The 16,364-nt window shown below is 46.7% G+C and overlaps 1 protein-coding gene across 8 annotated transcripts in view; it reads left to right on the forward strand.

Annotated features, from left to right (window-relative positions):
- The window catches only part of SCUBE1 (signal peptide, CUB domain and EGF like domain containing 1), a 234,040-nt gene that overhangs the window by 170,863 nt on the left and 46,813 nt on the right, over positions 1 to 16,364 (forward strand). For all 8 annotated transcript variants that reach the window (XM_043969294.1, XM_043969295.1, XM_043969297.1 and 5 more), the window contains one exon: positions 8,787 to 8,903. In XM_043969294.1, coding sequence (XP_043825229.1) covers positions 8,787 to 8,903 — 117 coding nt within the window. The remainder of the gene's footprint in view (positions 1 to 8,786; positions 8,904 to 16,364) is intronic.

Genomic DNA, 16,364 nt, shown 5'->3' on the forward strand with positions numbered 1-16,364 from the left:
ATCCTCAATCTAGCCTATAACCTGTGGTGTATGACATGCATTCTTATCAAGACCCACTGGCAGCCAGCACACATTGACGGCTTGGTGGCTAGGAAAAGAAGGAAAAAATCAACTTCTCCAGCAAGACTTACCAGCCTCAAGGGTCTCGTCATACTTGCTCCAGGGAGATAGGGCACTGGGAGCCCCAGATCCACGGCCCTTGGAAACTTGGATAACTTCATCCTTGGTTCGACTTCAAAGTGGAAGAAACAGAACCAAGGAAACTTCTCAGAGACTTTATGAGTTCTTCATTGTCTCCATCTGGTAACTTGAAAACCTGTGCACCTTGGCAAGTACCTTCTATTTATTAATGTTAATAACTTATTAAGAGGGAGCCTAATTTTTTGGTGGAGAGAGGACTGTTTGGAACAAGAAGAAAGTTGTCTAATAGAAGTCACCTGGAGTGATGAGTTCATTCACAGAGGCTGTGGTGTGTTCACTCTGAGAGGCTGTGGTGAGCTCACTCTGAGAGGCTGTGGTGAGTTCACTCTGAGAGGCTGTGGTGTGTTCACTCTGAGAGATTGTGGTGTGTTCACTCTCGTTGCCAAGCCCTGAAAGCCTTGGGCTAAACGGGCCCCCAAAACAGCCAGAGGATCACCTGTCAGATCTGTTATAGTAGAGATCTTTGTTCAGGTATGAGTTGGACTAGTTGGGAATCTCTTCTGACTCAGAAAGTCTGTGGTTAGGTATATTTCTTTATACACAGAGTCACTAAGCAAGTTTTATTTAAATACTCACCTTGCTTGTAGAGAAGTATTTTTAAATCTCAGATCCCATCACTTCAGTGACTCCCTATTGTCCACAGTCTAGCATTTAAGTCCCATCAAAATGTGGCTGCAAGCTCATCTCCTCTCATTGCCAATTCAAGCCAATGAGCATTTATTGAACACCTGGTATGTCTCAAGGCCATGAAGCCTATACTTCCTGACTTCTAGCTCAGCACTCTGGTTGTGATGTCACAGCATCTTTCAGGTTTCATTAACAGATAGGCCAAGGCTCAGAACCCACCTCCTCCAATATGTGCTCAGGGTCTCAGGGTGACCCAAGGTTCTTGATGGTTCTGCTGGCACAGAACAAATCCTGATAAGACCAACCAAGTTGGAAGAGAAGACAGAGACCCCTTCTGAATATATACAGACTAGAGGAAGATAGATCCCAGGACCAACTGCCTAAGCAGAGCAAAGCCCATCATCAGTAGCCTGACCAGGAGGTGGTGAGTTCTGTGGAAACAGGTGAAAGGACAACACAGCCCTCGGTTCTGGGCAGCCCCTTTCCTCTTCTACAACACTGCTGACAGGTATAAAAGAAGACAATGGGGGCTCCAAATTGCATGGGTCCCAGACTAGCCCCAAACAGGGACTGAACTCTTGGTCCTCAAGGAGCAGTCTTTGTGCAACCCAGAAGGAGCCACGACTGGTGACTCTTCTTGTCTGGGCAACCCAAAGATACCCAGAAATAGGGGGCAGCTAGGTGGCACAGTGGATAAAGCAACGGCCCTGGATTCAGGAGTACGTGGGTTCAAATCCGGCCTCAGACGCTTGACACTTACTGGCTGTGTGACCCTGGGCAAGTCACGTAACCCCCATTGCCCCACCAAAAAAAAAAAAAAGAAAAAAGAAAGAAAGAAATGAAATGAAATGGACAAAAGCACCAAATGACTCAAATTTTAACATATGAAGACCTATTGGTTCATCAATAGGTACATTTGGGGCAGGTCAGGTGGATGAGAAATGATCTGGGCCTAGAGGTGAACAGAAGGAAGAGACTGAGCTTTAAAGAAGCTATATAGTACTTTCAAGTAGTAGTACTAGGTATGTGTGTGTGTATATATTTGCTGCTATACAGTACTAGGGCAGCTAAGTGGCACAGAGCTGTAATCAGGTAGGCTTCAGTTCAAATCTAGTCTGATACTTACTAGCTAGGTAACCCTGGGCAAATGTTTGCGTAGTTTCCTCATCTATAAAATAAGCTGGAGAAGGAAAGGGCAAACCACTGCAGTACCTTTGTAAAGAACCCCCCCCCCGCCCCAGCAGCCATCAAAAAAAAAAAAAAAGAAAAGAAAACCCCAAATGGGATCACAAAATCACAAAGAGTTGGACGCGACTGAAACAACTGAACAAAAAAGGGGGGGACATTCTGATAATGAAAGCCCCTCCAAAGCAGATCCCTGGGACGTTCCCCCTCACTGGAGGTCTTCGAACAAAGGCAGGATGAACACTTGTCATGGTCACTAGAGTGAGGAAGTCTTCCTGGGCTATAACTTGGGAAGTCCCTTCTAACTCAACAGCTCCATGATTTCTTCAGTGATGATATCAGCAACAGTAATAATAATAATAGTTTGCATTTATATGCACTTTATTTACAAAGCATTTCGTGAACACTGTTGATTGTCACATGACCCCATAAGTTAGACAGTATAAATGTCACTATCGCCATTTTACAAACAAGGAGGCTCAGGCTCAGGGAGACTAAAGGATTTGCCAGAGAACTCACATCTCCTAAGTGGCAGAGCTGGGACGTGAATAACATCCAATGTTCTGACAACACACTAACCCCCTCATTACTCCTATGAGAGACCACTGGGCGACTCAACCCCTAAAGGCGGTTGTGGGGAGTGTTCTGAGTATTTTTGTAAGATGGTGTGAAAAATAGGGCTGTTGTCATTGTCTTGGGTGGCAGCCTTTGGCCCCCTTTCCTCCTTCAACTCAGAAAAGGGATGGCTGACCTAAAGCTATTGAAGCCAGATGAGAAAAATGGCTCTAGCTCAGGTGACATGGCACTTCAGACTCCCCCTGCCTCCCTCACCCTGGGAGGGACAGAGCCAGGGCTCAGGGTCTGCACAGTAGACTGCCTCCAACAGAAAGAGCCCCGCCCCAGCTCGCTGAGTGGCCTCCACTTTGGCCCTCGTGCCATTCATGATCTGCTCTCCAAGACATCTGCACACCGAAGGGTCAGTGGCTGCTAACAGCACAAAACCTCCCCAGACCCCACACTAAAGGACAGACGGCCTAACAGTAGACCCTCAGCACCAAGCACAACGCCTGGCGCTTAACAAACGCTTTGTGATGGAACCGCTGGCCATTGGGTGAGTGCAGGGAAAGTTGTGGACCGGAAGGTCGCTTTTCAAAGGCCCCGAAATCTTGTTCCATAGAGAAAGAAAATAAGCATTTATTAAGCACCTGCTCTGTGCTAGGACAAATACTATCTCAGAAGGTCCTGACAACAACCCTGGGAGGAGGTACCACATGCTCCCCACTTTACAGATGAGGAAACTGAGGCAAACAGAATTAAGTGACTTGCCCAGGGTCACACAGCTAGGAAGTGTCTGAAGCTGGGCTTAAACTCAGATCTTCCAGACTCCAGGCCTGGCATTCTATGCACTGTGCTATAAAGAGGAGACTGATTCAGCCTTCCTTGGGCACGATGTGCCTTGGCCCAAATCACCTTGCACTGATTTTAAACGTACTTCTTTGTGTGTGTGTGTGTGTGTGTGTGTGTCTTCCTGCATGGAACGTAAAGCCCTCAAGAACAGGGACGCTGACATTTGATTTGGTATCTCTGATGCACATACCCCACAGTTTCCAGCACATGGTACACATTAAATACAGGCTTGTTTGATGGACTGATTTCTGGTCAGATGATCAGAAGGTTCATGGGACTTTAGACCTCTGAGATCATCTGTCTACTCCAATCCCCTCTTTTTGTAGGTGAAGAAATGGAGTCCCATGGAGGAGAAGGGACTGGGGAGAGATAGTTTCTCTGCGCTGTGCATCTGGATGTTGGCAAGGCAAAGCGTGGCTGCTTGGGTTAGCAGTCAGTTCCCATATGCAGCTGACACAAAACATTAATAACAATAGCAATGGTAATAATGGCATTTCCATTGCTGTTGCAAAGTGCTGTGCATGTGTTATCTCACTCAATCTTCATTTGGCATAGGCAAGGACCTTCAAGCACATCTAAGCCATGTCATTCTAAAGAGAAGTAACCGAAGCCCTGCATGGGGGCCTGGATTCACCTAAGTGTGCACACATCGAGGAGAGCCAAGGCAGAGTCCAACCCCAGGGCCTCTTCCTCTCCACCAGCTATAGAACAAAGCCAGCCCTCTGGCCAACACTCAATCGGGAAGTGGCAGATTCCAGGCACTGGGACTAGCCTAGGCTAAGCATGTGGTGGAAACACATTTTCTTGGTTTGGAATCTTAAGGTCTAACACCTGGAGAGGGAGGGAAGGTTGGGGGAAGCTTTGCTTTGATCTTCAGAACTCCCAAGGGAGGCCCTTCATGTGAAAGACTCTTCATCATATTTCTGTGGATGGAGGAAGCTTGAGTTGGAGCAAAGCTTCCCATTTAGTCACTCATTCCACATTCATTCTGTGCTCTACATTGTGCTCAGTGAAAAGCTGAGATCCTAAGATTTAGAACTGGAAGGAACCTTCATTTTCTATCCCAACCTTCTCATCTTATAGATGGGAAACAAAGGCCTAGAGAGGTTTTCTTCCAGCCCCAATGTCACAGAGATCTGACTCAGTGCACATGCTAACTCACAGTCTGGTAACAGATAAAACACAAGCACTGATTATAACACATGAGAGATATTCTGTGCTGAATAAATTTCGGGGGAGGGGGAACAAACCAAGTGCTCCCTGAGGCTCTTGGGAAGGTCCTTACAGTGCAGAAAGTGTCTCTTCCTGGAAAAGAAGACTTGGGACACACAGTTAGCTGTGTTTAAGTGTAAGGCTATGGGCTCCCTTGATTAAACCATCCTACCTAAAAGAAATTACCTTTGTTAGGTAAGAACCATATTTTGATTGAATCCATCAACCAGAACTAGGGATAAACATGGCCTGGACACTACCTTGAATGAATCAAAATATTTCAACTGGATGTGGTGGGAAGTCTGTCTCAATTGAGTGAGGGACTGGGTCACACTCTGAGAAACACATATAAAATAAGGAGCTATCTGAGAATCACAGAGAGATTCTGAGGGCCCAGCAAGGAGAGAAAGAAGTACAGACATCATGGACTGACCTTGACAGCACAGGGACCGACAAAAGGAGAAAGAGAAAAAAGCACCAAGCTGTGGCAGAAAAGGAAGAGAATGAGAAGAACCATCAGCCCTCAGGTGGCTTAGAAAAGGAGACTGGCCAAGGACTGAGGAAAACTCTGCGAAAAGGTCTGCCTTCCCCCCAGACTTTCCCTTCTAAGACCTCTCCATTAACACATGTTGTAATAGACAGCTTGCTTCTTCACTAAACATGTCCAGGGACCTGAATTGCGCCTCCGCCACAAAGAATCCAGAGGTTAACTAGCAATAAATACCAATGTAAATTAAGACCAAGAGCCCTAAAGGTTAGTGACTGTGAGTGACTGCACTTCTAACGAGCTCATTACTGGAAGGGGCTCACACAAGGGTTTGAAGAGCTGTTGTGGGAAGAGGGATTAGATGCTTTCATTGGGCCAGAGTGGCAGGCCAAGTGAAGAAGAACAGAGGTGCAAGTTCAAAAGCAGAACGTGGGGGCTGCTCTCAGGATCTTATGTGAAGAGTCCAACCTCACCAATGCCCCAGGAAACAGCAGCTTCCACTTCTCCCTGCAGGCCTTCGAGGGAAGGCAAGAGAGACAAGAGGAAGAAAATATTCCAGAGAAGCCATGAGCAGAGAAAGTCAAGGACACAGATCTATCTGCTGGAGACAAGAGAACAGGGCATTCGAGGGCCCCATTAAAGCCATCGTGTTCAGCATGTTCCTGAATAAGATCCCCTCTGTTGTCACCCACATGGTGCTGGGAGACCCTCAAGGATGGGGCCCCCACCTCCACAAGCTGAACATCCCCCTTGGGGCCAGCTCTCCCTATTGGGAATCCTCTCCCAACATCTGGCCTCACTGACTCTCTCCTTGCCCCCAGGCCTCTCCTCAGCTGTTCCTCCCACCCTGCTCCATGGCTCCCCGTTCTCCCTTCTGGGCTCATTCCTCTGCTATGTGACAGATACTGAAATAGCTGAAGACAAGTAATCTGTCCCCACTTCATTCAGCTGGTCCTTCTGTGAAACGGAAGCAAGGTTGGTGACAAACTTGGCTGCCTTGCTTTGGACACTCCCTAGTTTGTTGGTGTCCTTTTTTTTGTTTTAAGTGAGGCCATTGGGGTTAAGTGACTTGCCCAGGGTCACACAGCTAGTAAGTGTTAAGTGTCTGAGGCCGGATCTGAACTCAGATCCTCCTGAATCCAGGGCCCGTGCTCTATCCACTGCGCCACCTAGCTGCCCAGTGTTGGTGTCCTTTCTAAACTCTGAACCCAAGGAGAAACATCCATGGATGTCTACAGGAAGGCCTTAAGAGCCTGCCCTGACTGTATTCCAGCTGTTCCTGCTCTTGGATGGAAATTACTTTGTTTCATTCACATTTACATACCTGTATCTGTGTGTGTGACCCCCTTGCGGGCAGGAGCTGTTTAGTGTTTTGACTTTGTAACTCTGGATCCTAGGACCCATAGATGCTTAACGTTTGTTCAACTGAACTGAGAGTTCAGGGAAGAGGGATCACATCTGAGTGGAGGGATACAGGCTCACACACAGAGCTGGAAGGGACTGGAAAAGCCATCAAGGTGAACCCTTTCACTGTTCAGATAATGAACCTAAGTCCCCTTGGACTGTAAGTGACATGGCCAGGATCACCCAAGCAGTAAGCACAGGTGGGGGTTGAAACCAGATCCGTTAAGTCCCAAGTGGACGATCTCCTCACCATACCACACAAATACAAGCACCTACTTTGCACAGAGCCCTACGCTGGGGGAGGGGGAAAATTTGGCCAGGGCCCAGCTTCTGCCTTCACAGAGCTCACAGTCTGACGGTAGCTGAGGCACTCCTGACAAGTAGACAGAATATTTCTGTATCCGGATATTAGAAAGAAGACAGAGTAAAGCATGTAGGGGAGGGTCATCAGGGAAGGCTTCCTGGAGGGCGCAGCATTTAAGCTGGGTCTTGATGGGTAGAGGCTGAGTGAAAGTGCAAAGTCGTCCAAGATGGGGGGAAGGGAGGAACATGAGAGCAGAGATCTGGAGGACAGGCAGGATAAGCAGGGCACATGGAGAAGACAGTGAGCCCATCAGCTTAAAGAATCAGACAGTTCCTCTGGGAAGGCCTAAGAGAGGAGATGGAAAAGGTAGCGTTTGGAGCTTCATGTCATAGAGTCATTGTACAGATGGGGAAACTAAGCCCTGGCAGAGTAAAGCAACTTGGCCCAGATTACTCAGTGGTGGCAAAGACTCTTAATGCCAAGTCACATAGGCTGGCCTTGGGGTCACATGATGGAGGAAGAGGAGGAGGAGGGAGTCCAGCCTTGTAGGCTTAGCTTCACAAGCACCATTGTCACCATCTGTGCAGTCTGGAGAGCTTGGCCTTGCTCAGGCTCCCGGGGCACTGACGGCAGAACCAAGGTCCAAACGTCGCTCTTCTGCCACCCCTGTCTCCTCCAACGGGGGATGGGCAAGGGTCACTGGATGGAGAAATCTTGTCCTAAAAGGCAGATTTTCCTCATGGTCCAGGTTGTCTCTTTGTTCCTGGCCATGACTTCTAGAACCCCCACAGACATGGAGAGCGAAGGGAAATTACCTTTAGGGAAATGCCCAGACCTACCCAAACAGAATGCTATCTAACCCATCCTCATCTATGTTGACATGAAGAGAAATCCGAGCAAGCTGGGGGTTATCTTAAGGCCCACCAAGCATTCTGTGGGCTTCTCGACACTGTCACAGATCCCCAGGTAGAGGTGGGGTGTCTGTGGCCACCAGCAGCTGCCTAACAGATAAACATGCTTGGAGCTTCCTGCAACAAAACAGAACAAAAGAGAAAAACTCAAAATAAACTCCGTTGGCATCCCACCACTCTGTCCTATGGAGGATCAAAGGGGGAAGCCATCTATTTAGTTGTAGTCTGCCTTTGACATGCCTGGGGAATGTACACACCTAATTAGCCATAATAGGACCATCCAGAGGAGAAGAGGAGGTGGGGAAAGGAGAGGAAGCTTTCTTGGGGGGGGGGGGGATTAGCAGCTCTATCCCATAGGCCACCACTGGGGGATGGCCCATTCCTGGCCTGCAGCCCAGGACAAATGGGTGCCCACATTGGCCACCCTCCTAAATTTCAGCATCACAGCCCTGAATGGGGCTCCACGACCTCTATTATGCCCTCCCCCACCCACTTCCAGCTCCTTTCAATTTGCAGAAAAGCTTGAAGTGGACAAAACCCAGACGCCTTTTGCTTATAGCTCAGTGAGAAAAGATCAGGCCTGTAGATGCTTGTCAAAGTGATGTATGGAGCTCATTTCCCATTAACTCTTTCATGGCTTCCAGCATTTTCTTTGCCCCCAATTCCTTCCTGGCCCCTCCTTGTCAGAACTCCAAAGCTGCGATCTGACACTGCTCCTGGGCTCTACGTGAGTTTGTGGGAAGGCCATCTTGACCCGGAATCTGTGCTTGGCACTGGGACCTTTGGGCCAGATGCCTGGACCAGCGAGCATCTGGGCGGCCATTCGGGTTTCCTTTCACTGAGGAAGCCGTTCGGCTGCTTTGGGACCTAGGCCTGAGGTCCTTAAGCCAAGCCGGGGTGACCAGCCAGTTGTCAGGGATACGTCAGAGAGGATTCCTGGCGGGACGGAGACTCTTGGAGATCTTCTGCCGCTAAGATTCTGTGGTTCTGAACCAGCCAGCTCAGTGTGGGTGGGAGACTGAATATTCTTTTCACTTTGCTTCCACAGAGACTTGTGCTGTCAACAATGGAGGTTGTGACCGTACCTGCAAGGATACAGCCACAGGAGTGCGCTGCAGCTGCCCGGTGGGGTTTACCCTGCAGCCAGATGGGAAAACATGCAAAGGTAAGCCATAGCCCCTCAGGAATAGTCTTGGGATCCATTTGGATTCTCTCAGCTTCCAACCAAAGAAGTAGGGGCAGGAGGAATTGCTAGGACATATGAAGAAACATGGAATTTGGGTGTCTGGTGGTCTATGTAGTATTTCAATTGGAAATAGGAATAAGGTAATTGAATCACAAAAATGAAAGAAGTAAGGAAGCAAAGTGGTCCATTAGTCACTGAGCACGTATTAATAACTTCCTATGTGCTGGGCACTGGACTAAACACTGGGAATGCAAATAGAAGCTCAAAGGCAGTCTCTGCCCTCAGTGAGGTCACGCTCTGATGGGGAAGACAACACTCAGAAGGGGAGCTGAAGGGCTGGGGGAGGGGAAGATGAAAGTATCTGGTGTGTGGTAGAGAAAGCTCGATGTGGAAACACTTTAGCAAAGGAACGGATAGATATCTTTGGCCTGGGCCTCATCCTTAAACGGGAGGCTCTGGGAGAAGCCAGAAGGTGAGGCCTCAGAGGGGCAGAAGGGACTTCCAGTGTGATAAGTAGTTCAGGGGTAGAGTGAGCTTCCAGGGGTGAAGAGGTTTCTATGACCTGGTACTGCGCCACAGTCCTGTGAGGGAAAGTCCTGGGAAGGTGAGTCAGTAATGCAGCCTGGAGAGGCCTGAAGACATCTCTGGTCTATGATCATTTTAGCTGCTGAAGTAAGAAAAGAAGATGGTCCAGGAAACAGTCTGATAAATAGTGGATAAATAGATGGCCTGGGTATCAATGGAGCTGGAAAATGCGGAGGGAGGATGGTTCTTGTCTCACTGCAGTTGCAGAAATAAGGGAATTCGCTGCTTTGATTTCGATTACTGTGGAAATGGTACATGTACCACTTCAGTTGGTGACAAAAAGAAATGGGAGAGTGTCTGTTAGTGTTGCAGCTGGAGCAATGTGAGAGTGGCATCCATCACTCAGCCAGCATTGATTAGGTACTGAGCATGAGCTGGGCACAACAGGCTACAAAGGATACTTGATATACAAACACAAGTAGTAAATCAGAACCTTTTCCGTGAGAGCTTCCATTCTAATCATTTGTCTCTCACTGCTGCTGTCTTTAAAACTGCCTGTCCCTCAAAACCATCCTTCTGTTGCCTCGCAAAGGGCAGCGACTCTGCTGCTGCCTCGCCTCGATTCCTTCCTCTGGAAAATGAGGGCCTGGGGCTCGGGGGTCTCTCAGTTCCCTCCCAGCTCCAAACCCTGTTCTCTTGCCCTCCACCTGCATGGAGCACAGTGTAGAGGTCTGGTGTCATGGGGTGGAAGATGTGAGTTCAAATGTGGGCTCTGGCATTTATTAGCTACACGATGATGGCCAAGTCTGAGCCTCAGTTTCTCATATGCAAAAAGGAATGGTCAGGTTTGTATCACGTAAAAGGGGGTCATAAAGGACAATATCAACACAAGTTCTTCTTATGCAATAATAATGTCACATTTCTAAGTAGCTTCCAATCTGCCACCAAGTCATTTTTTTAAAAGTTTTATTTGCATCCTTGTTTTCCATCACCTACAGTTCTCACCCAGTGAGATCATGGCATCACAGACTTAGAGTCAGCGGGGATCTTAGTGATCATCTAGTCTAACCTCCCTCATTTTTCAGATGAGAAAACAGGTTCAGAGAGGTTCTGTGGTTTTCCCAGGGAGTCGCTGCTCAGAAATGCTTCCAGAGGGAGAGGGGAGTGGACTAGAAAAAGACAAAGAAACTAAGAAACAGAGGAGGAGAGGGAGATCTTAGAACATGAAGCATCGGAATTTCGAGCTAGAAAAGCCCTAAGAACATACAGTGGTAGAGGGCTGCTATCTTTGTTGGTGTTCAGTCATTGTTCAGATATGTCCAACTCTTCCTGACCCCATTTGCAGCTTTCTTGGCAAAGATGCACTAGTAGTTTATCATTTCCTTCTCCAGATCATTTTACACATGAGGAAACTGAGGCAAACAGTGAAATGACTTGCCCAGGACCACACAGCTAGTTAGTGTCTGAGGCTGGATTTAAACTCAGGTCTTCCTGACTCCAGGCCTGACACTCTCTATCCACTGTGGCACCTAGCTGCCTCTAAGGTAGGAACCTTAGAGATAATCTAATTCCGTTTTTAAACTTTCAGCTGTATATCTGCAGCCATTCACAGGATATATGCCAGGATACAAAACTTTGATGATCTTATTTAACAAACTCATTTCTCCTTTCCTCTCCCTCCCCTCTCTCCTCTCCTCTTCTATCCCCTCCTCTCCTCTCCCCTCCCTCCCCTCTCTCCTCTCTTCTATCCCCTCCCCTCCTCTCCTCTCCTCTTCTATCCCTTCCTCTCCTCTCCCCTCCCTCCCCTCTCTCCTCTCCTCTTCTATCTCCTCCCCTCCTCTCCTCTGCTCTTCTCTTCTCTCTTTCTCCCTCTTCTTCCAGTTTGCTCCTCCCCAATTTCCTGTACCTGTCCCCCCCTTTACTCCTGAGTTGAGACTGAAGAAGGCAGAGCAGTCCTCACTAAAGAATTTAGATATTTGACTTGTCTTTGGTAGAGTTTCAGTTATTAGACACTCAAAACTCAACTCCCTCAATTTTCAACTGCCACTTTATAATGCTGTTCCTGAGGATCTATCTGTTCCCCCCCCCATAATGTTTTGCCCAGCATCTTATCTTCACAGAACTTACTAGTAATATTAAGCAAGTATGCACCTGCAGATGGACTTTTGGTTACAAAGCCCTTTGGCATCCATCATCTTATTTGATCCGTATTCTTAGTAACCCAGTGAAGTCAGTGGTACAATATTATCACTATCCCCACTTTACAGGTGAGGAAGACAAGGATTACTTTGGGTAAGTTGCCTAGGTCACTCATTGATAGAACTGGTCAATTTGTCAGCAAACCTTTATTAAGTCCTTCCTATGTGGCAGGCACCATGTTAGGCACTCGGGATACAAATAGGGGTAAAAACATGGTCCTTGCCCTCATAGAGCTGCTCATAGACATTCCAAAGAGAGAGACGGTATGCATACAACTCTGCATATAGATGCTCTAAAGAGTGTAAATGTGTGGTTATCTCAGAGAGCCGGCACCAGAAAGATGACAGCAAGACTGTGAGCTTAGATGACTGGGGGATGGTGATGCCCTTCATAAGAACAGTAAAGTTGGGAAGAGGGAAGGGTTTCAGTAGAAAGAGAATGAATTTTGTTTTGGACCTGTTGAGTTCAAGATGTCTATGGGATATTATCCAACAGACTATTAATGATACAAAACTGAAGGATAGGAGAGAGGTTAGGGTTGGACAAATAGCTGACACTTATGCATATAGGTGACACTGAACATCTTGAACTGCAGACCAGTAACTCAGGAGAGCCCAGTGCTCTTTCTACAACACTGTGAGACTTATCCAAAGCCATACAGGGGGTGAATGAGAAGGAAATTTGGAGATAATAAAGTAATTTCCAAGTGTAAAAGTCTCCTTGGATTCAGGGTAGTAATCACTAAAGCACTGGAAAGCCTAGTCTTCTGACTTCAAATCCAGGATGTTTCCAAATCTCGAAGGAAAAGTCAGTAAAAACTTCTCATTTTAAAGGTTCTACTTGGGGCAGCTAAGTGGTACAATGGATAGAGCACTAGCCCTGGAGGCAGGAGGACCTGAGTTCAAATCCGGCCTCAGACACTTGACATTTACTAGCTATGTGACCCTGGGCAAGTCACTTAACCCCAATTGCCTCACCAAAAAAAAAAAAATTCTACTCTTTTTGTGTGTGTGTATGTGGTTTTTTTGGTTTTGTTTTTTGCTGGGCAATGAGGGTTAAATGACTTGCCCAAGGTCACACAGTAAGTGTCAAGTGTCTGAGACTAGATTTGAATTTAGGTTCTCCTGAATCCAGAGCTGGTGCTTTATCCACTGTGCTACCTAGCTGCCCTAAAGGTTCTACTCTTAGAGAAGGCAGCTAGGTAGAACGGTGGATAGAGCACCAGGCCTGGAGTCAAGAAGACCTGAATTCAAATCTAGCCTCAGACACTTACTAGCTGTGTGACTCTGGGCAAGTCACTTAACTGTTTGCCTCAGTTTCTTCATCTGTAAAATGAACTGGAGAAGGAAATGGCAAACCACTCCAGTATCTCTGCCAAAAAAAAAAAAAAACCCTAAATGGGGTTACAAAGAGTCATATACAACTGAAACTACCGAACAACTCTTTGGGGGAGGGGGCAATGAGGGTTAAGTGACTTTTCCAGGGTCACACAGCCAGTAAGTGTCAAATGTCTGAGTCCAGAATAGAACTCAGGTCCTTCTGAATCCAGGGCCGGTGTGAACAACTCTTAGAGAATGAAATTAGTGTAACAGAACAAAAAGCTAGTGGGGTAATGTTAGGAAGTGTTCTGAAAGAGAGATGATGGGTGTTTTGAAGTGCTAAGGATAAAAAACTGAGGGCAAAGTCTGTGAGTCAAAGTGTTGGGGATTTGTTTTACCCATATCATTTGAGGGGAGCTAGAGGGAACTTTAGTACATCCCCAAACAGGATTTGCCCTAAGCATTCCACCTTTATTGTTAAATGGGAATCTTGTTGTACAACTCTTTAATCCTGGAATCTTTCTGTTCTTTGGGGAGAGTTTTTGATGTCCAAGGAGTGTTGTTTTCTGCTTAATTGGCCCTCTTGAGAATGATGAAAAGGTTGGAAATTCATTGTTCCTTCACTAATCCCAAATGTTTGATTCGGTCCCTGCTTTGGATCAGCGCCATTGAAGGGGAGGAGAGGAATCACTGCAGTGGGATGGAAAGAGCACTGAGGAGTCAGGAGAGCCAAGGTCCAACTGAAACCCACACCCTCGCTGTGGGACCACAAGAAAATCCCTTCCCCTTTCTGGGTCTCAATTTCTATATCTGTAAAACCAGGGGATTGGCCTAGTTTCTCTGAGGTCTCTTCTACCTCTAACATTCTATATTCCACATTCCAAAGTCTTCGCCTGGTGGGGCAGCTAGGTGGTACAGTGGATAAAGCACTGGCCCTGGAGTCAGGAGGACCTGAGTTCAAATCTCACTCCAAACACTTACTAGATGTGTGACCCTGGGCAAGTCACTTCACCCCAATTGCCTTAAAACATCCAAGGCCATCTCCAGTCATCTGGATGTATATCTTACCACTAGACCCATTTGGCTCTGGAGGAGAGAGTGAGGCTGGTGACCTTGCACAATCTTCCTTCACTTAAATCCAATTCAGTGTAAGTCATGACAAATGTCATGGTCTTCTTGGAGAATGAAGAACAAACAACAACAGTGTCTGTCTTCACCTGGCTCTGACATTCTTTGTCTTAAGCTCCTATGCTGTGCTTTAAATACTAAGCTGTCTTCATATTCTAACTCCATGTTCTAGGATCTATGCCAGTTCTCACATCATAGATTCTAAGATTCTTCCCTGTTTTGACATTCCATGTTCTAAGGTCCCTCACCAGTGTTCCTTCAAGGCTTAGCTCATGTGCTCCATCTTAGGGAAAGGACATTTGTCCTGATCCCCCTCATTTCCAGGACCTCTCCCTCCTCCTCGAATTGGCACACAGATGTAGATGTGTGCACACAGACTATTCTCTGATTATAGGTTGTATTCCCCCTCTTACTCCGAACAGAAGGCAAGCTCCTGGAGGGCAGGGACCCTTCTTGCCTTTGCATCTTCATCACCTAGCCCAAGAGGGACACTTAAATACTTAGACCTGATCCAATTAGTTGGCAGGTTTTGCCAATTCTATCTCCCTGCCATCCATTCCTTCTAGATCAGGTATTCATCACCTCAATTTAGACCACTACAATAGCCTCCTTGCCCTCTCTAATATAGACCATGCAGAGCGGCCAAAATTATCTTCCCAGAGCACATGTCTAACCAGGTCACTCCCCTGCTCAAGAAAGTTCAGTCCCTGTTGTCTCCAGGGTCAAACACAATCCCTCTGTTTGCCATTCAAGCCCTTTATAAGGTGGTGCTTGCCTATCTTACCAGCCAGTTTGCATAGTTCCCTTTTCTGCACGCTACAATTCAGACAATTACTCAGACATGACATTCCATCTCCATGCATTTGCACAGATCCCCTTGTGCCTGGAAGAAGCTCTCTCCTTGTCTCTGCCTCTTACAATCCCTATGGTCCCTCAAAGCTCAGCTCAAGAGCTGCCTCCTTCACATGGCCCTTCCTGACCCTCCCCCAATTCCTCTGTTCCCTCTATTCTTTCTATATAGGGATGTTTGTATATTGGGACGTTCTGTATTTTGTATCTATATTGATGTTTATGTGTTGTTTTCACCCAAAAGAATGTCAGTTACTTAAAGGAGCGCCATTTCATTTGTGTCTTTATATCCGCAGCTTGCTTATTACAGTAGGTGCTTAACATATGCTTGATGGTTGAGTGAAGAGAGTATTGCCATATTTTCAGTAAGAGATGATGAGGGGGCAGCTAGGTGGTGCAGTGGATTGAGCACCAGCCCTGGAGTCAGGAGTACCTGAGTTCAAATCCAGCCTCAGACACTTAACACACACTAGCTGTGTGACCCTGGGAAAGTCACTTAACCCCAATTGCCTCACTAAAAAAAAAAAGAGAGATGATGAGGGCTTGAACTGAAATACTGGTGGCATGAAGGTGGGGGTAGGGAATGTATATGTGGAGGTAGAATTGATCCTTGGCAATGGATTGAATGTTGGGGCCCTGGGGCAGGGAAGAAAAGCAGGAAAGAACCAAAAACAACTCTAGATGATCCCTTGGGAATGTAATGATGCTCTTCACAGAAAGAGAGAAAGCAAGAAAGGGGGCAGGTTGAGAGGGGAAGATACAGAGTTATGATTTGAACATGTTGAATTTGGAGTCTCAATAGGCTATCCAGGAGCTGATATCCTGCAGGCAAATAGAAATTCAGGACTGGGTCTTAGGGAAGAGATTAGAACTGGATATATAGATTTGGGAGGCATTCATAAAAAGGTGATAACTGCATCTATTAGAGTTGATGAGATCACTAAGAGAAAGTACAAAGAGAAAAAAGAAGTCAGCCTAAGATAGCTTTAGGGGGACAGATCATGTTAATTATGACCTCTAATGTATCTCTCAAAATGCCTTGTATGTAGTAGGTACTTAATAAATTCTATTAATTGGATAAATGAATGCAGAGAAAGTTTAATCCAATCCTAGCTAACCTTCTCCTTGTTAGGAGCAGAGAACATTTCCCAAGTCACAAAAAGTCACTTACCTCTTTCCCTAAAATATTTTCATTTCATCTCGAGTTTCTCACGCACATACACATTCATGTCTTCACAGAATTCCACTCAAATCTGACAGCTCTTCGTGGCATAGGTGATCCTGGGCATTCAAAGGCTCTGCCATCAGAATATGATGCCAAGCTAAAAAAACTTCATGGATGAGCCCAGGGATGGTGTGTACATTTCCTATCTGAGGACTAGCCTAGCTAGTGACAGTGAGAGCCCATTATCAGGTTGGC

This window comes from Dromiciops gliroides, chromosome 5 (assembly GCF_019393635.1).
Source record: "Dromiciops gliroides isolate mDroGli1 chromosome 5, mDroGli1.pri, whole genome shotgun sequence".
In the NCBI taxonomy this organism is placed as follows: Eukaryota; Metazoa; Chordata; class Mammalia; order Microbiotheria; family Microbiotheriidae; genus Dromiciops; species Dromiciops gliroides.